This window comes from Solea solea, chromosome 10 (assembly GCF_958295425.1).
Source record: "Solea solea chromosome 10, fSolSol10.1, whole genome shotgun sequence".
Classification (NCBI taxonomy): Eukaryota; Metazoa; Chordata; class Actinopteri; order Pleuronectiformes; family Soleidae; genus Solea; species Solea solea.
The window spans coordinates 1,476,074-1,497,573 of NC_081143.1; the positions used below are offsets into that span (position 1 = coordinate 1,476,074).

General features: G+C 43.3%; 1 protein-coding gene across 1 annotated transcript; it reads left to right on the forward strand.

Annotated features, from left to right (window-relative positions):
* The first annotated feature begins 1,300 nt into the window (after window positions 1–1,300).
* On the forward strand, window positions 1,301–18,655 carry LOC131466648 (store-operated calcium entry-associated regulatory factor-like). Its single transcript, XM_058640044.1, has 7 exons — window positions 1,301–1,480; window positions 9,205–9,383; window positions 16,847–17,048; window positions 17,138–17,440; window positions 17,528–17,681; window positions 17,764–17,864; window positions 18,271–18,655. Exons 1-7 carry the CDS (start codon window positions 1,414–1,416, stop codon window positions 18,294–18,296), a joined length of 1,032 nt encoding a protein of 343 aa, XP_058496027.1. The 5' UTR covers window positions 1,301–1,413; the 3' UTR covers window positions 18,297–18,655.
* The last annotated feature ends 2,845 nt before the right edge of the window (window positions 18,656–21,500 follow it).

Here is a 21,500-nt window from a genome sequence, read left to right on the forward strand (position 1 = left end):
TACCTGCTTAGGGAGGTAGGGATTAGTGTGTGTCTTTGCTTTCATTTCATCTTCATGCTTTTGTTTCATTTGATGGTTTTAGTTAGTTACTGGTTGGTGTTGTCACACAATTTTCACTGTCCATTGTATTTTTATGTTGCACTCTGATGTCTTGTAAGGCAGTGTAACCCAAGCACAAGAATTGAGAAGGAAAATTCACACAAAAAAATGAAGAAGTGAATAATTGGTATGGGGGTAATATCTAAGAAACAACAACCCCGACATGGGATTTCAAGATGTTGGCCACCATACAAACATGGCTACTTTTCACATACCAGAGGTAATATTGTCTGCCGTCACCAGGGCGCGCTGTTTTGAAAGGGAATATTTTCACATGGACACCTTCAGGGCCAGACTATCATCAATCCTAGCAAGTTTGGATCAGATGGGACTAGGATTCGCAAAGTTGTAGCAGTTTCTTTTTGTAGCAAATATCCGACTTTGCATCGTTGCCATGGCAACTCTGTTGAACGATTTGTTATCATATTCAGCACGCATCATCTACCATGTGTTTTGAGTGTTTTCACCAATTTTGAGTTTGATACGATGAACTCTGTAAAAGTTATTATCGAAATCATGAATTTTTTGTATTTTCTGTTACCACCAGGAGGCACTGTTTTCAAAATGTACAGTTTTTGCATAGACGTCTTCAGCCATGGTCCATCATCAACCCTAGCAAATTTGGTTGGGATGGGACCTTCTATCGCAAGGTTCAAGAGTTTCGTTGCCTGTGGCGAAAAATTTACATTTTCACCCTTTGCCGCCCCCTTTCTCGTACGCCATGTGACATTTTAAAAAACCTTTGATCAGTTTCGATCCTCAACTTGTCCACAGTGACCTCACCAAGTTTGAAGGTTATCCCATGAAAGCTCTAGGACAAGTTTGTTCACATACCATTGGTGCAAAATCGCCAAAAAATTAACATTCAATCCAAGATGGCGACTTTCCTGTTCGTTTTAGAGCTTAGGCTTTCTAGGTTTTTTGACCGTCCCGACCTGATGCGGTTGCAAAAATTGGTGAGTTTTGGGGCATGTTCAGGGCCTCAAAAACGCAATTCACTTTGGTGAAGAGGAAGAAGAAGAATCCTAACGGTTTCAATAATAAAAGGAGCAAAACTTCCATTGCGTTGGAAAGTTCGAGAAAAGCACTTCCGGTTCCCGTCGCAGCTGCCCCGTCATTGGATTTCACGTTCTTGCGTCGAAGCCGCTCTGTGGGATGTGATTGGCTGTACCGACCGTCGTGCTCGTCGCTCATTGGTTGACGTGAAGGAAAACAGATAACGCAGCAGAAGGTCCGGTTAGCTCGGTTAGCTCGGTTAGCTCGCTGTTATCGTCGCGCTGAAGTCACGGAAGGAAGAAGAAGATTAAGACGGAGATGAAGCGGTTTGTTGTGGCGCTGTTGCCGCTTGTGTTGCTGGGACATGTCCACAGCTGGGATGACGGTACGTTTTCTTCTTTGGTTTCAATTCAGTTTTACTGTTAACGTCAGTTTGTGGTGTTATTTTGAGCTGACACTTCCTGTTTAAAAACCCTCGAGCTCATGGCGTATTGAGGGTTTTTTCTTCATTATTCTTCATTGCTGACATTTATCGCGTTATTAAGGCCTCACTAGATCCAATGAGCTGATTAGTTAATGCTGTGTTTACGGCGTATACACTTGTTATTTTTAATGGCCCAGTGACAGGCCACCTGCGAGTACAACTTCTCGGTTGCCAGGTTGTGGTAAATCCCTCTTCAGCAGTCACACATGCGCACTAAGCTTTGTAGAATTTAAGGTAGAAATCAGTGATGTTACATCAAGGGAGGAGGTTTGATTTTGAGATTGGTGGGGACACAAAAGTGCTCCAAGGCAGAACTCCTGAAAGTTGACGTTTTTTTTACATTAGCAATCATAATTTCACGTCATGCAGATGTTATAGGTTAAAGCAACTCATGAAAGACAAGGAGGCAACTTTGAAGACTTCTCATCTTTACTCTTTAGTGCAGGGCTGTAGTGCAACTGTGCATCATACTGTCAATTAACATAGCCTACTGTCCATCAACAACTCTCCCTGCTGCTCTCTCCAGGTGGATCAGTTTCCTTAGGAATAAACTACAATATAAATTTGACAACTGTATACATGTAGCAACTACTGTAAACGCATACACACTAGTAATACATGATGAGGCCTCTCATGATCACCAGATTTGATATAAAGCTCTGATTTTAAAGCCACATAGGTGAAGTATTGCTATTCAGATCATCATCACACTAACATTTGTCACAGTGCTGAATCTCATGACAAACATATCCATCATTATTTAACCTCACCTGTGAATGTCCAGCCTCTCTTTCAGCTTCTCCTCCTCCAACTCCTCCAGCCTCTCCTCCTCTATCTCCTCCAGCCTCTCCTTCTCCATCTCCTCCAGCCTCTCCTTCTCCATCTCCTCCAGCCTCTCCTTCTTCATCTGCTCCAGCCTCTCCTTCTCCACCTCCTCCTGTCTCTCTTCCTCTACCTTCTCTGGCCACTCCTTCTCCATCTCCTCCAGCCTCTCTGCTGTCTGTCACCTTACAAAAATATTGTCACCCTGTTTAAATAATCGCCTAACTCATTTTTTCAAGTTTTTCAGGAAACACAAAAAAGAAATCCGCTTCACTCACACACTTGACATAGGCCATTATCTTAAAGGTGTAAAATCACATGATTTGATCAACTGAGGATGTAGGCGATTTTACCATAGGTGGCCGGCGTCATGAGGAGATGATTTAGGCAAAAAAAATGTTGATGCATAACATATGAACACATACATTAGGGATACGATGATCATAAAGCTTGATGGTTCAGTTATCGCCTGAGCAAAAAGGCTTTTACTCAATATTAATATTATTTAATATTAATTAATTATATTTTATAATTATACAATCACATGATCATCTCGAATGTGAGGAGGTTTTATTGTATTTCCACCACAAAGTTTCTTCATTTGTGTTTTTAAACTGTTGCTCACTTGTACACAAATACATAAAAATAAGAATTAAAATAGTTTTTAAAAAGTGTATCTCGGAGACTTCCGGTGGGAACACCGTCAAGATGGCCGCATAGCGAGAGAGCTCCCGATTGAGTCAGCGTAATTAGAGAAATTTCCCCATACAAACCATATAAATCATTCCACGAAAACAACGATAAGACAGGGGATATAATCCACAACTCCACTAACTAAGAAATAAACGACGTCCGAAGACAGGTGGGTGAGAAAGTCGGGACGTAGCAACATTAGCAGCGAACAGGCTTAAACTGGCAAATAACGCGGTGAGGTACGGAGAAATGGCCGACTTGGAACTGATTCTCAGTGAACTAAGAGGGTTTCGCCAAGAGAATAAAGTACAATTGGAGACAATAAAAGAAGAAATTGGGAAGGTGAATACCAGACTGGACGAAGCGGAAGGGCGAATTGAGAAAGCAGAAGAGAGGATACAAAATACAGAGGAAGTTATCACGGCTATGCTAAAGCTGCACACCAAGCTGGAGGATAAGCTGCTGGATCTGGAGAGTCGCTCCAGACGCGAGAACATAAGGATATACGGGGTGCCGGAGGGGTCCGAGAAGGAATCAGCATCGATGGTCTCATTTGTGGAAAATTTACTCCGTGAGGGTCTCGAACTAACTGAAGACATGCCCGACCTGCAGATTGAAAGGGCTCATCGGTCCGCGGGACCGCAGCCACCGGTGGATGCGCCGCCACGCTCCATCATAATTAAGTTTCTAAGTTTTAAAACCAAAGAGACATTACTATGCAAAGCATGGCAAAAGAAGGGGTTCACCTGGCAAGAAAACCACATAAACCTGGACCACGACTATCCACCTCTAATACTTAAAAAACGGAGAGAATATACAGAGATACGCAAAGTGTTGAAGGAAAACAAAGTTCAGTTCCAGACGCTCTTCCCTGCCAGGCTGCGTGTGAGACATGACGACGGAACCAGAACCTACGATACTATAGAGGAGGCATCAGAGGACCTGCTAAGAAGAGGCTACACCGTGACAACCACCAGACCTCCGGAGACGCTTATTGAGCAGGTGCAACGACTGTCCTGGAGGAGAGTGGACAGACGAGCGATGAAGGGCACAACCGGGCGGGATTCTAGCTACAAGGAAAAGCTTCGAGCCTTCAGAAGACCATCACCGGCCCCCTCCGGGACATAAAGGATTTAACCCACAGCTCGAGGACGGCGGAGTCAACTATGAAATTGGTGGAGATCCACTATTGAATAGACTGGCTCTTTCGGGGTCCTTGGATTTTTTGTTTTCTGTTTTCTCTCTCTTCTTTTTTCCTGTATGCGACTGTCGCAGGTAAGGGCCTCTCCCTCCAGACTGAGGAGGGAGACTTTTCCCTTCGAGCCACCTTGGAAGGCTCAACAGGGTCAGGTTAATAGACCCCTATATAGGGAGTCACACGGACAAATTGTGTTTAGTGGGATGTTTATCAATATGTTAGTTGTTCATTCCCTGCCGGTTCTTGCAGGGAGGGGGAAGCGCACCAGGTTTTTCAGTAAGATGACGGGGGAATCACATAGATGCAAAACAGGTCTTTAAAAATAGCTTCATTTAATATAAATGGAGTACTCAATCCAGTTAAGAGAGGGAAGATCCTTTCAAAATTAAAGAAAGATAAAATTCAAGTGGCTTTCTTACAGGAGTCACACCTCAATGACTCTGAACATGCTAAATTGAATAAATCAGGATTTAAACATGTTTTCTTTTCTTCCCATGTGTCTGGGAAGCGGAGAGGGGTGGCGACTCTGATATCTAGTGCTGTAAACTACGAACACATATCAGAACTCAAAGATAACGAAGGCAGATTTGTTATGGTTACAGGTAAAATAGAAGGAATAGTGATAAGTCTCCTTAACGTGTATGTTCCTCCGGGTAGTGGCTGGTTTTTCTACAAACATATAGTTGATCTAATGACAACAAAAAGTCAAGGGATTTTAATATGTGGAGGAGATTTTAACATCCGATTAAATCCGAAAGTTGACTCGTCACACGGGAAATCTGACGCAAACGCCAATAGCAGAAGATTAAACACTTGGTTGCATGAGGTGGGGATTGTGGCCGTATGGAGAGAGTTAAACCCGACAAGCCGAGACTATTCCCATTACTCACACGCTCACAACGTCTACTCACGAATCGATTACTTTTTCATGCTTAAAGGAGATATTTTTATGGTGGATAACTGAAATAGGACCCAGTACCATTTCGGACCATGGTCCCGTTTATATGTCACTCCATCTAAATAATAATAAGAAGAAGTCCACTCTCTGGAGACTGAACTCAAACATTCTGAATAACCAAATTATTAAGGATAAGTTGATAGGTGAAATTCAGTTGTATTTGGAGAATAACGATAATGATGAAGTGACTCCACCTATCCTCTGGGATGCTTTGAAGGCGGTGATTAGGGGTAAAATAATAGCCATCTGCTCATATGAGAAGAAAATTAAGGAACAAAAACTTAAAAACTTAGAAGAAGACTTGAAGAGATTACAGAAAGAACATGCAAAGTCTCTCAAAACTGACGACAAATGTAAGATTAAAAAACTAAAAAAGGAAATAGATGAGATAAATACTCAGGAAATTCAAAAAAAGCTTCTCTTTACAAAGCAACAATACTATGAGGTGGGTGGAAAATCACTGAAACTTCTCTCATATAGGTTAAAGAAACAACAAGCAGATAGAACTATACATAAAATAAAAAACTCAGCAACAAACAACATAGAAACTAGTCCGGAGAAAATCAAGCAGTGCTTTCGAAATTACTATAAAACATTATATTCCCAACCTCAGGCAAGCAACGACAACCAGATTGATACCTTTCTGGCTCAGATAAATCTCCCGAAGATCACTGATGATCAAAATGAAAAGTTAATATCTAAAATAACAAAAGAAGAAATTCAATTAGCAATCAGGAAGATGAAAGGGGGGAAGTCTCCTGGGACAGATGGTTTTCCCACAGAATGGTACAAAACAATGCAAGATCAACTAATTCCAACATTATTAAAAACGTTCAATTGGGTTTTGGAAAACAAAAACATCCCCCCCTCATGGAAGGAGGCGACGATTTCAGTGATTCCTAAGGAGGGGAAAGATAAATCAGAATGTGGGAATTATCGTCCTATAAGTCTTCTGAATAATGATTATAAATTATTCACATCCATATTGTCTAAAAGAATAGAACTGATATTACCAGTATTAATACACAAGGACCAGACTGGCTTTGTAAGACAAAGGCAGACCCAAGATAACATCAGAAGAACACTACACGTTATGAGACAAGTCACACAAAAAAGATTGGAGACACTGATATTGAGTTTGGACGCAGAGAAAGCATTCGATTCAGTGAGGTGGTCATTCTTATATAAGGTACTTTCAAAATTCGGCTTCCATACAACTATAATTGATACATTTGCAGCATTATACAATAAACCAACAGCTAGAATTAAAATCAATGGAGATCTAACCGATTCATTCATTCTGGAAAGAGGAACAAGACAGGGGTGTTGTGCGTCGCCACTCCTCTTTGCCTTGTTTATAGAACCCATGAGTCAATTGATTAGGCAGAGATCCGATATAAAGGGGGTGACGATGACTTCAGGAGAGCAAAAACTGGCTCTATTTGCTGACGATTTATTGATAAGTTTATCACAACCTACACGGACACTCCCAAATCTGATGAAATTGCTAGAGGAATTTGGTTTCATTTCTGGTTATAAAATTAATATCAACAAAACTCAAGTGTTAACATTTAATTATGACCCTCCATCTTCAATTAAGATCAGGTATGATTGGAAATGGGATGCTAAGTCCATCAAATATTTGGGGGTCTCACTGCCCAGAGACTTCTCGAGATTGTATGATATCAATTACGGCCCATTAAGTTCGAGAATAAAGTCTGACATACGTAGATGGAATGTTATTCCCTTTTTCAGTTTAAGCTCCCGGATAGAATCAATCAGGATGAATATTCTTCCACGCATGCTGTACCTTTTTCAGTGTTTGCCAGTCAAAATTCCATCTAAGCAGTTCTTAGAATGGGACAGAATAATAGCGAGGTATCTATGGCAAGGGAAAAAGGCCAGAATTAAATTTAAGACGCTGCAATTAAGAAAAGAAAAAGGTGGAATGGGCCTTCCCTGCTTACAGGAATATTATCTTGCAGCCCAAATGAGACCTTTAGTTTGTCTGTGTTCACCAACATACTCTGCAGCATGGAAGGAAATAGAAGGCACGGTAATAAAGGGAATCCCAATAACAGCCCTACTATGTGATAACAGATTACAAGTAGGACAGGAAATTCCAGAAGACTCCATAACTGGCAGCTTTCTGAAACCCTGGCAGGAAATAGTAAAAATTTGTAGATTAGGAGAAGCATCTAAAATGATGAGGTGGTGTGCCTATGATTCAGACTTTGCACCAAATAGAATTGATGCCAGATTTAAGATATGGATTTCAAAAGGTTTAACTACCTATTACTCATTTGTCCACAAAGGGACATTTCGGAGTTTTGAAGACCTACAGAAAGATCATGGACTAGGAAGGGATGATTTCTTTAGATATCTACAAGTGAGACATTATTTTAACAAAAATCTTAAAGAGGTGTTAGGAAGAGGTGAGTCAGGGCTCATGGAGGTATTTTTATCATTAACTAAACCCAGATCAGGCAATAAAATTATCTCCAAGTTATATAATGCCATACAATTAGCTAAACAGGAGAATACAGATTACATTAAAAAGAAATGGGAAAAAGAAGTAAATGTAACGATCACACAGGAGAGCTGGGAGAATATATGCCAGCTACAATGGGTCTCGACCGGGTCAAACACGTGGCGGGAATTCTGCTGGAAAAACACCACAAGATTTTTTATTACACCTATTCAGAGAAGACATCAGGGCAAGGGGGATGCTTGTTGGAGACACTGTGGGTCGAATGGAGCTAATCATTTTCATATTTTTTGGGACTGTCAGGTAATAAGATCTTACTGGGTAGAGATCCACAAACATATTAAAAATGTATTTAGTGTAAATATTCCGTTTAAATGTGAAACTATGTATTTGGGCGATCTGTTGTTGGAAACATGGAACAACAGAGACAAAAAATTGCTGGCTATACTGTTGGCAGCCAGTAAGAAATCCGTTACGAGGAAATGGTTAAAAGTAGAACCACCCACCATTGATGATTGGATTGAAATTGTCTATGGGATTTATATTATGGAGAAGATCTCCTTTTCTCTCAAAGTTGAAAAAGACAAATTTTATAAGATGTGGTCCAAATGGACTGAGTATGTGAAACCAATCAGATCTGATTTCATCTGACTGTATTTGTGCTTTGTGTGAAATTGACCTTTTTTTAAGTGATGTTTTGTTTCTTTGAGATGGTGCGCTCCCCAGTTTTGTTTTGTGAGTTTATTGTTCTCAACTAGATAAGTAATGGTCCGTAAAAGTAAATTCCAGAAGGGCAATATGGACAAATTCATCAGGATTTTCTGAATCCATCCTTTCCTTTGACCTTGAATGACTACAGCTGTATTTATTGTATGTGATGGAAACTTGCCTTTCTGAATAAAAAGATAATTTCAAAAAAAAAAAAAGTGTATCTCTTTGGCATTAAGTATTCTCTTTTATTCAATATCTGTATTGTTGAGCCTGAAGTAACTTACACTTTGACTCCTTAAGAAGTCTCTTATATCCACTTTTCTTTTCTTTGACATCCTTCAAATTCTATACAGCACACACACACGTGCACGCACGCACGCACGTACGCACACACTCACAGACACAAACACAAACACAAATGTAAATGACACCACTGATATTAAAATCCGTCTAGCTGACGCGACCCATGAAGAACAAATGTCGAACATGTCGACAGTTGCAGATCACATGCACTGCCTCTCGTCCGCTCCAACCAGCTGAATATTGGTAGGGACGTGTCCCTAGGGTCCCTGCCCAATTCTACGCCCTTGTGTTACACAATAGTTAAAAGTATTGTGTATGTATGTAAATGCATGTAAAATTGAACATGATTGTTTCGAGGTTTGGGGAACACTGATGAACATTTTTTTAAATTATGTGGACTAAACAATTTATTGAGAGAGCAGCAAACCTTTTTTCTCCTCTCCCTCCTGCAGAGAGTGTGCTGCTGCGGGACGTCCAGGTGTTGACTCTGTACAAGGGTCGCTTCACCCGGGGGAGACGCTCCCAACCGATTCCTCAGCTCCAGTGCGTTGGTGGCACAGCGGGCTGCCACACCTTTGTCCCAGAGGTGGTGCAGTGTCAGAACAAAGGTTGGGATGGAGTGGATGTACAGGTGAGGACACTGCAATGAAGCATGTGGAGAGTAATATTTACGTCTGTTGATTCAAGCTGCAGGAGGTTCCACTGGTTATAAAACAATCAATCTGTTAAACTCTCTGCTGATAGTGACACATGTTTGCATCCCAATTGTCTTCCATTTTTGACATATTGCACATATTTTTATTTTTGATTATATTCATTTTTTTTTGTAATTCATTGCACTTTAATCTATTTTCTTATTTCTATAAGGAGGAGGGGGAGGAGCTTGTGAGTCAGTCCCTCTCTCCAAGTTTTAAAGGTTGATTCCACCAAAATACTACTGTAGGAGTATTGAGTTAATTTAGTTTAAGGTTAGTTTAAATTATTAATGCAGGATTATTTGTTACAGCGCAATTTGTGAACAGTTAAAGTAGTTAATGCCTTTGATTAAATATTCTTGCAAGGAAAGGAACGTGGCTTTGTGGACCTTTGATGTTAGTTAGATAAAGGGTACCGTGGGCACTTTGATGGCTTTGATAGAGGGATGGGAGATACAGTGCCTATCATAAGTCTTCGCCCCTTTTGGATGTTTTACCTAGTGATGGTGAGATGAAGCCTCATGAGGCATTGAACCACTTGAGCCAATTGGTTCGAGAAGGGGTTAATTTCTCGAAGCTTCATGTGCACACGAAACCACCTACTGGCCAAGTGTATAATCACAGGCAGCTGTATCTGAACCACATAATGTGTGATGCATTGAATTTTTGTGTCCGTTAGAAATGACTATGAATTACAAAAAATGTATGACCAAATAATTTCTGTTCATGTATGTTTGATACATTTTTTGAACGTATTCTGTGTGTTTAAATCTTCCCAAAATGGTAATATCATAATATGGCAGGTTGTGCAATGTTTTTCTGAAAATGGCATGGGCGTAATCAGGCAGAGGACAGTGAAAGTGCTTGTGGAACTAGGAAAAGGGCACAGATTATGCTTGTGTAACTTGGACAATGATGAGCCTCGCTGGCTCCATCCTATATCACCTATCCTACTCTCCTCACTCTCCTAAATCTCTCTCTCTCTCTCCCTCCCCCTCCCTCCCTAAACTCTCCAAACTATATAAACACTATCAAAACTCTAGTATCCATAGTCTCCAAACTCTCAACTGACTGCAACTCTCCTTCAAAAACCCACATTTTGAATGGAGCCTGAGGGGTCTATATAGCTGTAAAACCTTGCGGCAAAATCTGAACCACTTCACGAAGCAATCACATGGTACAGCCGGGCAGCAAGGCTTCGGACGTCATCATTTTTGGCTCCTCCCCTAAATGAAGCAAGCCTCGATACGCGCATCGCGGAAACGCCCCCTCCCCTACTCGGCACACGCTTCGAAGCCTCGATACGGAACATCACATCACTAGTTTTACCCTTTCATTGCTTTCATAAATCAATCATGGTCAATAAAATTTGTTTTTTGTCCACACAAAAATGTATTGGAAGAAACTCGTACTCTTAATGTCAAAGTGAAAACAGATTTCTATAAAGTTAAACCACTCCTGTGTAGCTTTTGCAGTATGCTTTGGATCATTGTCTTGCTGGAAAATAAATCTTCTAAGCTGTAGTTCTCTTGCAGACTGAATAAGATTGTCCCCCAGGATTTCGGTGTATTTTGCAGCATTCATTCTGCCTTCTATCTTTACAAGCCTTCCAGGGCCGGCTGCAGAGAAACATCCCCACAGCATGATGCTGCCACCACCATGCTTCACAGTGGGGATGGTGTGTTTTTGGTGATGTGCAGTGTTTGTTATCCGCCACATATAACGTCTTGTCTGATGGCCAAAAAGCTCAATTTTAGTCTCATCAGACCAAAGAATCTTCTTCCACTTGACCATGGAGTCTTCCGCATGCCTTTTGGCGAACTCTAGTCGAGATCTAATGAATTTTCTTCAACAGTGCCACTCTCCCATAAAGCTTTGACAGGTGAAGACCAGGCAGCAGTTGCTATATGCACAGTCTCTCCCATCTCAGCAGCTGAAGCTTGTAACTCCTTCAGAGTAGTCATAGGGGTCTTGGTGGCTTCTTTCACTAGTCGCCTACTTGCACGGTCACTCAGTTTACGAGGGCAGCCTGATCTAGGCAGATTCATTCTGCCATATTCCTTCCATTTCTTGATGATTGATTTCACTGAACTCCGGGGAATGTTCAATGTCTTGGAAATGTTTTGGTATTCATTCCCTGAATTGTACTTTTCAATAACCCTTTCCGAGTTGCTTGGAGTGTTCTTCTGTCTTCATGGTGTAATGGTAGCCAGGAATACTGATCAACCAGTCTCTGGACCCTTCAGACTAGAGGTGCACGATACCCATGGTACCCTGTGGTGCCAAATCGTAACGGTTCCTACTATACTAGAAATTCTACACGACGGTACTACCGTGGATTACTATACTACCGGTGCCAGTTTTTGCTACATTGCGGCCGCCTCTACTCTCCTCCTGGCTTTTCACTGCATGCTACTCCATTGTAAACAAACCCACATTGCAACTACTGCAACTGAACAACACAGCTGCTGAATGATTGGCTGTTTGCTTGTTACTGGTGACGTCCGGGGATAAGATAGGCTGTTTCCGCACGTTGGGTCCGCCCGTCTGTTAGCTGATTGGCTGTTCGCGCGTTTCTGCCGACAAGAACGAACTCGATGAAGACAGCTCCGCTTCGATAGAAATTAGTTTCAAAACAAACATCAAGCTAAAGTTCTGTCTCGCCCAGACGCACGCACGGCTTACAGTTACAAACACACTCACTGTCCAGATTTGGCAGCACTGGAGTTCCAGACTCTCCTTTACCTTGCAGCTAATCTGTCAAACGAAAGACCAATCGGCGCGAGAGTCCAGGTTCAAGATAAGACCGTAGGAGTCATCACTCCCAACTCACTTCTGCTTGGCTGTGCTGGGCCTAGCGGGGACTCTCGAGGGTTCGAATACCTAACTTGCCCCATTGTGCGACTGAGAGCGGTCCAGATTGAGGTCGACAAGTTCTGGAAGCGGTAGAGCCAGCTGGCGGGCCCGGGCCTCTTTGTTCGACAGAATTGGCACGCACCCGCAAAGAATGTCACAGTGGGAGACTTAGTGTGGTTGGCTGACCAGAATGCACTGAGAGGCCAGTTTAGGCTCGGTCGAGTTGTGGAGGCCCATCCTGATGTGTAAGGCGTAGTACGAGACGTGAAAGTGAGGACGTGCCAAAGTTGTCCGGTTTTCAGTGGACAGAGTAAGAAAGGCAAAGAGATGGAGAACTGTCCCTCCACCATCCTTCACAGAGATGTCAGGAGAGGATTTCTAACTAGCTCTAGTTAATAGCCAACGAACTGCTGTCTAACTAACTACTAACTGTCTAACTAACTAACTAACAAACAAACTCCTAACTAAATGTAGTTAGTAGCTAACTAACTAATTACTAACTGTCTAACTACTAACTGACTGCTGTCCAACTGCTGTTTAACTGTGTATGTGGAATAAACCTTCAGAAAGACAGTCGAGTTGTACCCACCGTACTTGTTCTGGTTACCCTTTCCAGAAGGGAGTCTCTCAGAAGTGTAAATGGGGATTGGCTCGCTGAACTTCAAAAGCTCTACTCTTGTGAGTAATGACTTTTGGCCTTTCAGGAACAATAAGACCTTCTCGAAATGGTTTCCAGGGAAGGCATATTTTTTGAGGCTGCTGACATGCGCAAGCCACTGTGTTAGCATTTTCTCAGAAAGTCTGCTCTCTAAAGACAGTATCACCAGGTGCTTCTGCTCTTGTTTAGTGAGCTCTGGTTCCAATGAGCTGTGGCTTCTCTTCAGTTAATTTGTCTGAGCCTCCAAACCTGTCTGGTTTGGAGTTAGCAGTGGTGTGGTTAGCAGGAGTTGGCTGGTGTGGTTAGCAGCCAAGTCCTCCTGTGCTCAGCTCAGCTTTTCGTCTGGTGCCTTGAGATCTTGATGCAGAGCAGACTCTTCTTCTTCTTCTGACTATTTCTGATAGAAGTCAGACTGAAGCTTAGTGAGTTTCTCCTGACTTTGCACCAAGGTCTCCTGCAGCTCTGCAGTTTGGGTCTTTTCAGAGCTCAGCTCCCTGCTGAGCTCAGGCATCTCGGGCCTCAGTTTACTCTGCTTCTCTACCTTCTTGACACTGACTTCCGTTACTTCCTGTAACTCTGTCACTTGACCCTTCAGTTTCTTCTGCTCCACTTCAAAGGACTCTGTGGGACCCGCTTGCGCCTGGATACTCTCCCAATCAGCCTTCCGGTGCCAATAGTCCCTCCTGTTCTCGGAGAACTTAGGCAAGCTTATTGGTGTGATCTTTGCTTTGGGTTGGGCCCACTGAGTGCTGTCTCCTTCTGTGACTGTACCGAAGTTGCTGGGGGGCACAGTGCTCCTTCGTCCCAGTGCTGAAGTGGACGGGAGTAGTGTGAAGTGCTGGTATACTAGTGAGGGTTGGAGGTCAAGCAAAATTGACATTAGGTCGGCGGTTAGGTTGTGGAGGAGGGCTGGTAACACATCCAATACTCCGCCTGTCAACAGGCGGAGAAACAATAGCCGAGTGGGTGTGAACAGGTGGGATGGTATTAGCATGGGTTACTGGTCGGATTTGCCCATTTCCCCGTTCGTTATCCCCGTGGCATGCCCACTCATACATCAGTACCTCCTTTTTATCTTTAAGGAGTGTCCATTTCTCTTTTCCGTATGGCCAATAGCCTTTCCAAGCATATACGGCCTCTCTGAGTCTTTCGATTCAGTTTTCGATCCAGTTGTCTTCTTTTGGCCTCTTTCTGACTCCACAGCAGTATATTTTCTCCCCCGAGTGCCTCAACCTGATCGAAAGCCGAATTGAACTGTGTCACAAGGGCGTCTACATCCGGCTTAGCATCCTTGAACCACAGTATTTCCATAGTCTCTTGGTGCCTTTTTACAATGGCGTCCCTCTTTGCTAGGGCATTGCTCAGTTCACAGTTGTCGTCCGTTGGGTCTACCTGTCCCAGTTCCTCGATATATTCATTGCAGGCATCGACGAAAGCACCATAACTCTTCCGACAATTCATCTTTACTTAGATTGCCAGTGTAGACATTAATGCGGTTAATACGCGTTGTCAGGTTCCGCTGCGCATTTGACCGTCTCCGCTGTAGGTTTTTCAGATCTGGCTTGTCGTCTGCCATTTTACTTCTTTGAACTCCTGACTCGAGCTCCTTTGAAAATTGGAAATGTTCAAAGGATTTGGCTTTTTCAAAAGGTGTGGTTCGTTGCCAATGACTTGTTCAAAGGATTCAGTTCTTTCTCTGCAAACAACTCGTCCATGAATGGCACACGAATGTCCACGCCCCTAGCTGTCGACGTCACAATGTCACAGTCTGTGAGGTTCTTCCGTAGCACTGTTAGTGGCTTAACGGTTTAGCTCTTCACCCAGAAGAGATCTGTATTCCTTATACAATCTTCACAGCCTTCCTCACGGCTGCGGCACTTCCTTTAGTCCTTCAACGGCTCCGTTAGCTCCTTGCTCCGGCTCCTCCGTTTTAGTGATTCACGACTGCTTCACCAGTACTCAGTCGATACTTACGTCCGTACTCCACTGATACGGGGCCGAAAACAGTTTTACAACTGTCCAGATTTTTACTGACTGATCCTTTCATCTCAATACTCCCTTCATTCACCAAACAACATTACAAAGTAATTAATAAGTATTTATAACTTACAAATTACATTGCAGTTCATAAAAATAATAATAATCCAAAAAGGCCGCAGTATCACGATACTACCCGGAACCGCAATACTTTGTCTGGTATAGTATCATGGTTACTCATTTTGGTATCGTGACAACTGTACTTCAGACACAGGTGTTTTATACCTCAATCACTTGAGACACACCCACACCACTCAGGTGCGGAGCCGGATTAACGCAAAGGCTAACTAGGCACGTGCCTAGGGCCCGATTGGCAGGGGGCCCAGACAGAGGGACAATCAAAACCTAAAAATGACTTGGTCTGCGCTTCAAGACGATTTGCGCTCCTCGTCCTGATGACGCAACGCTGTCAGGGCGTTCTGAGGACAGTCTGCTCCGATCAACGGTCACGCTGGGGGCAGTCGGGCAGGAGAAGCCGCAGCGAGTGCACATGTCTGCGGCGAGGGCCGGGTGGGGGTTCGCTGTAAACCACCTTCACCCCGAGCCCTTCCAAGCCGATCTGGAGTCGGTCATGGCGCACCACCGGTGGAGGAAATTTCATGTCAATCTTATGTGTGACACTGTTGTATGATGAAGTCGGCATTAATTCATGGAAAAAACTGTTGAAAAGTTGAAATATGGAGATTGAGGATTCTGCCCAACAGTAATCTCCAATACTTATTGACCTAAATGGATTTGTTAAAAGACTATACTTCTTTTTTTTTTTTTTTTTTAAACCTAAAACTGACTAAAACTTTTTTGAGTTTTCGTCGACTAAAATTGGACTAAAACTATCACATATAGAAATGACTAAAACGTGACTAAAACTAATAAGTGTGTTTGTCCAAAAGACTAAAACTAAGACTAAATCTAAATTGGCTTCCAAAATCAACACTGCACAGTTCACCATCCAGAGAAACATCCAGACCAGGGGAGAAAACTGCTGAACAGTCCAGACCAGGAGCTGAGCTGCTGAGTGTTGAATACCAGAAATTGGAAGAGAGGTGATGCTTGTCCATGAAAATAAACCTCTTTACCACGACAGCAGTTTCTCTTACTGCAAATCTTATAAACTATTCAATTTAATCAACACATTTAATTAAGATTTTAGGCAAAATGCAATAGCTTACAACATGTATCTTATTTGCTCTGTTTACGTAGCAATGCTGACACCTATTGGTGATTTACTGGTACTACTGCCTTAACAATGACACTCGCAATGGATAAGATAAGGATAATTTAATAGCGTTTAATAGAGCCTTGTAGTAACGTATAAATACGGTAATAAAAATCAAAAAATAGTCTGATAGACTGTTTAATATACGACACATGACTAATTTTGGCATACAAAGAACCAACTCTTAACCAAAGACTACACTATGTAAAATGTGAATTCACTTTTATTAGTAACTTTGGTAAGTTTCAGATTTCAATTCAGAAATAACATCGACGGAGGGGGGCCCAAAAAATACAGTCTGCCTAGTATAGTCCATTTATTTAATCCGGCTCTGCTCAGGTGATCCCCATTTCACTAATTGTGAGACTAAATTGGATGGACCTCTATTGAATTAGACCATTAAATTAAAAAGGGGGTGAACAATTATGCAAACAATTATATTTCTTTATATAATTTTGTTTTTACTTTGTAGAAATCTGTTTTCACTTTGACATTAAAGAGTTTTTTCCTATACGTTTTTGTGTGAAAAAAGCAATAAAAGGGTAAATCATCCAAGGGGGGGGAATACTTATGATAGGCACTGTATGTACTGGAGGAAAAAGTGTAAAACGGTTACATATTTCCTTTGACAGTGGGAGTGCAAGACTGATATGGGCAACTCGTACCGTTTTGGTCGCATCGAGGTGAGCTGTGAGGGTTACAGCCACCCCAATGATGCCTACATCCTGAAGGGCTCCTGTGGACTGGAGTACTCCCTGGAACTGACTGAAGACGGACGGAAGAGGACACAGGGAAACGGATGGGGCTCCCAAGGAGGATTCAAGGGATTTGGAGGTGGGATGTCAGATTAATGAGGCTTCATCTTTTTCATCAAACATCGGGGACATATTTAGAAAGTATCTTTCTCTGTCTGCCTGTCTCAGATCTCGGGGGCTTTGCCTCCAGCTTCTTCAGCGGTTTCTCAGGAAACAATCACCAGCAGCAGCAGCAGCAGCAGCAGCAGCACCACAGTCATCACAGCTCGCACCCGTCTCACAGTGGGGATTTAGGAGGCCTGCTGGTGGTCGGCGTGCTTCTGCTCGTAGCCTATTGCGTCTATAAGCTGTTCCTCAGTGGAAACATGGCCCAGTGGGGGCAGGATGGAGGACAGACTGGTTACCCCGGAGGCAATAACCATGGCTCCGCCGCAGGACCTCCACCCCCAGGATTCAAGCCCGACTTCACAGGTACTGTTGTTACTGGAGAAGGATTTAGTCGGCAACAGTAAGTCCTAGACCTTCTCCACTTGACAAACTTTTCCTCTTTCTGTTCAGGACATGCTGGGGCAAACCCAGGCTACGGTTTCCATAGTGACTACACTCATGGCCAACAGTTCCCAGGAGGCCGAGCTAACACTGGCACAGGTGGAGGGTTCTGGACTGGCATGGGGACAGGAGGGCTGCTGGGATATCTGTTTGGTCGTCAGAGGTCAGTGAAGGGATGAGGATATGTCTTCTTTCATTTCACTCACACACTTCAACATTTATGTGTGTTTGTGTGTGTTTTACAGGAACCATGGGAACAATTACAACTACAACACAAATACTCGACCTACACACTCCTCCTCCTCCTCCTCCTCCTCCTCCTCCTCTGGGACACGGACTGCTTCAGGTATGTTAGCACGTTGGCTAAAGCCACGTTTACAGGACACGACCTTCAGAGAGTCGGGGTCACATCTGCGTCTCAAACACGTGATTGTGACGAGGGGAATATTGTGTGAAATCAGGTTTGATGGAGTTTTCAGATGTTGGTTGTCCTTCACCTTCTTCTTCTTATAAGTCCAATGTGTCAGGATTTCTGCCACTTTAACCTGGGGTTAAAAGGTCAGGAACAATAACCCCAGGTGAGAAACCAGAACATAGAGACATTTATGAGGCAAACAAACACTGATTCATGTTGATCAGCTCAGATGAATTTACTGGACCTTTACTGGACTAAAGGATAAACTGACTCAGAATGACATGTGAGCGTGTGATAACAGTGCTCTGACATCTCAACGTCTCTGATTGGTCACCAGGTTTCGGAGGAACCAAGAGAAGATAGAAGATGTGGAGGTGAACATCCTCCTCGTCAGTGGCTTCTTCTATTATTTCTGGGTATTAGTGAGACTTTGTCTCCCAATCACATTTTCATCACATGTAACATGTTTATAAAAGTCATGTTAATGTTAGATCTGAACCAAACAGGAGGGGGAGGAGCTTCAGACGGGGTCATGTTCTGTTGCAGAGGTTCTGCACAGGAACTTGTGAGGAACAGTTCTGTTACAGCGTAACATACGTTTCATGTCACTAACAAAAACACAACAATGACCTTCAATGTTTTATAGTGTGTGACAGTAAAGTGAATATTTACTGTGTTTTCTTGTGATATATATGTATGTATATAATAAAAGTATGAAATGATTTGCTGTTGCATCATTAAACGCACACATTCTTCCCTGCTCACCAAGAAAATCTAAAACAGATGCTACAATCCATGATAAGATGACAATAGTCAATTCACTCACTCACTCGCTCACTTACCCTTTTGCTGGTGCCAATCCCAGCTGACAGGTGAAAGCCAGGGTCACCTGGGTTTGATCCCCGGTCACAACTTTCTGCATGGAGTTTGCATGTTCTCATCCCTTGTGTGTGTGTGTGTGTCTGTCTGTCTCTCTGTCTGTCTGTCTCTGTTGGTCTGTCTGTCTGTCTGTCTGTGATTGGTCCATAAGAAAGTGTTTGGAGATTTTCCACCCTGAGCCGCACGTCCTGATCTCCACGAACACAAAGTAGATCAGAATCATACAGAGAACACAGGGAAACATTGTGTTGGTGCTGTTTTATTATTTGTTGCCAGCTGTGCGATGAACATACACCGCCCTAATGAGCTGTAATAATAATAATAATACATTTAATTTAAAAGCGCCTTTCAGGTCACTCAAGGACACTTTACAAACAAAATGAGTTAAAATCACACAATTAGATAAAACCAAAAAACACATAAAATCAACACAAATAAAATAGGGTAGTGACGGTAAAAGCAGGGAGGTTAGAGGGAGTAGGCGGTCCAGAACAGGTGAGTTTTGAGTCTTGATTTGAAGAGGTGTAGAGAGTCACAGTTACAGAGGTCGGGTGGTAGTGTGTTCCAGAGCAGAGGAGGAGCAGAGTGGCTGAAGGCTCTGCCTCCCATAGTGCTGAGGTGGGCAGGGGGCACAGAGAGGTGGATGGAGGAGGAGGATCTGAGGGAACGAGTGGGGGAGATGACGTGCAGGAGATCAGACAGGTAGGGAGGGGCAAGGTTGTGGATGGCCATGTATGTGTACAGGAGGAGTTTTACAGGGAGCCAGTGGAGGTGCTGGAGGACGGGGGTGATGTGGTGGTTTGAGGGGGTCTTTCGGGCGGCTGAGTTTTGGACCAGTTGGAGTTTATGGAGAGAGTTTTGAGGGTCGCCGAAGAGGAGAGAATTGCAGTAATCAAGACCGGAGGTGACGAGGCTGTGAACAAGGACGGCGGTGGAGTGGGGGGTGAGGGAGGGGCGGAGTCTGTTGATGTTACGGAGATGAAAATAAGCAGTGCGGGTAGTGATGTTGATGTGTGAGTGAAAGGAGTGTGCTGTCGAGGATGACACCCAGACTCTTTACCTGAGGGGAGGGGGAAACTGAGGAGCTGTCAATGGTTAGAGAGAGGCTGTTAGCTATAGTGACGTAGGAGCACCACAGGGACCTGTGCTGTCCCCCTTACTGTTCACCATAAACACCTCGGCCACCTGCACAAGTTCTCCACTGACTTTGCGCCTATCAACTATTACCTGGCATTGGTTTATGAAAGCATGAAAGGTAAAGCTTCTTCATTTTCAGCCATTTTCAATCATCCACCTGCTAATTCCCAGATTTATATGAAGTTGATATAAAATATCAACTTTTCAGGACACGTCATTTTTAAAGGCTCAGCCAGCAGCAATGAGATTACCTTAGATGACATCAAGATATTATCACTGCCTCTCAGTTTTCACCATCGTTCCAAAAGACACTGATTACCTTCTCGAGCGAGATCAGACCAGAAAGCGACAGGATTGTCTCTTCACCCATAATCCACTGTGCCTTACCTCAGCTCAGACATATTAAAGTATGACTTTTTTGTCTCATTTTGGACGACATATTAAAGTATGACTTTTTTGTCTAATTTTGGACGACATACTAAACTGTGACTTTTTTGTCTCATTTTGGACGACATACTAAACTATGAGTTTTTTGTCACATTTTGGACGACTGTTACAACCAGGTACCCTAACTGCAACACAACCATGACCAGAGTCAAAAAGAGCATGTGTCTAGGGGTATTTATTTACAAAATAATATTGAACAGGGAATTTGAAACAATCATCAACGTGAACACATAACAAAAGCAGGAAAATGGCAGGCGCTTCAGTTGGTGTGGAGACATGCCAGAGAGACAGAGAGAGAGAGAGATGACACAGACACCTCTGCTGGCGCCGGTCGGGAGTGGCAAAATTACATAATCGCGATCAGAAACTTTGTGCTTTACCTCGTATGGACCAGAATATCGAGCTTGCAAAGCAGATCCAGGAATGGGAAGAAGCACAAGTATTTGGTCAACCACTTCAAAGTGGCGGACAACAGCTTTACGGTCGTACCACGCCTTCATTTTACCTTGGGCTCGCTCGAGAATCTCTCGAGCCAGGTCATGAGCCCGGTGCAGACGAGAGCGGAAGTCTGAAACATAATTTAGGATGTCCCTTGCAGGAGAGTCACTTAAAAACTGATCCTTCAGGATGGCTAAAGGACCTTGTGGAGCGTGTGCAAAAACAAGATCAGCGGGACTAAACCCAAGTGACTCCTGTGTCACCTCTCGACAAGCAAACAGTAACCAGGGAACAGCATCAACCCACGCTTTACCAGACTCCAAGCAATAAGCACGCATGATGATACGCGTGATAACGCTCCAGTGCACCCTGGCTTTCACGATGATATGCGCTGGACACGTTGTGCTGTATACAAAGCTGTTTCAGCACGTGGGTGACCACACAAGATACAAAGTTCGACCCACGGTCAGTCTGGACAATCTTAGGCAGACTGAACAAGGAAAAGAATTTGAGTAGCTCCCTCAGCACCACCCTGGCTGAAATCGTCCTCAGAGGCACAGCCTCTGGGAAACGGGTAGCAGCACACATCATTGTTAATAGATACTGATACCCCCCGAGCGCACAAGCGGACCAACAATATCAGCAATGACATGATCAAAGGGCTGG

What these genes read in the sequence shown, in the direction of transcription:
- LOC131466648 (XM_058640044.1), top strand. Translation starts at nt 1,414, where the DNA reads ATGAAGCGGTTTGTTGTGGCGCTGTTGCCGCTTGTGTTGCTGGGACAT. An exon ending in TGTCCACAGCTGGGATGACG is followed by an intron (nt 1,481 to 9,204) that starts GTACGTTTTCTT and finishes TCCCTCCTGCAG; the next exon opens with AGAGTGTGCTGCTGCGGGAC. An exon ending in GGGATGGAGTGGATGTACAG is followed by an intron (nt 9,384 to 16,846) that starts GTGAGGACACTG and finishes TTCCTTTGACAG; the next exon opens with TGGGAGTGCAAGACTGATAT.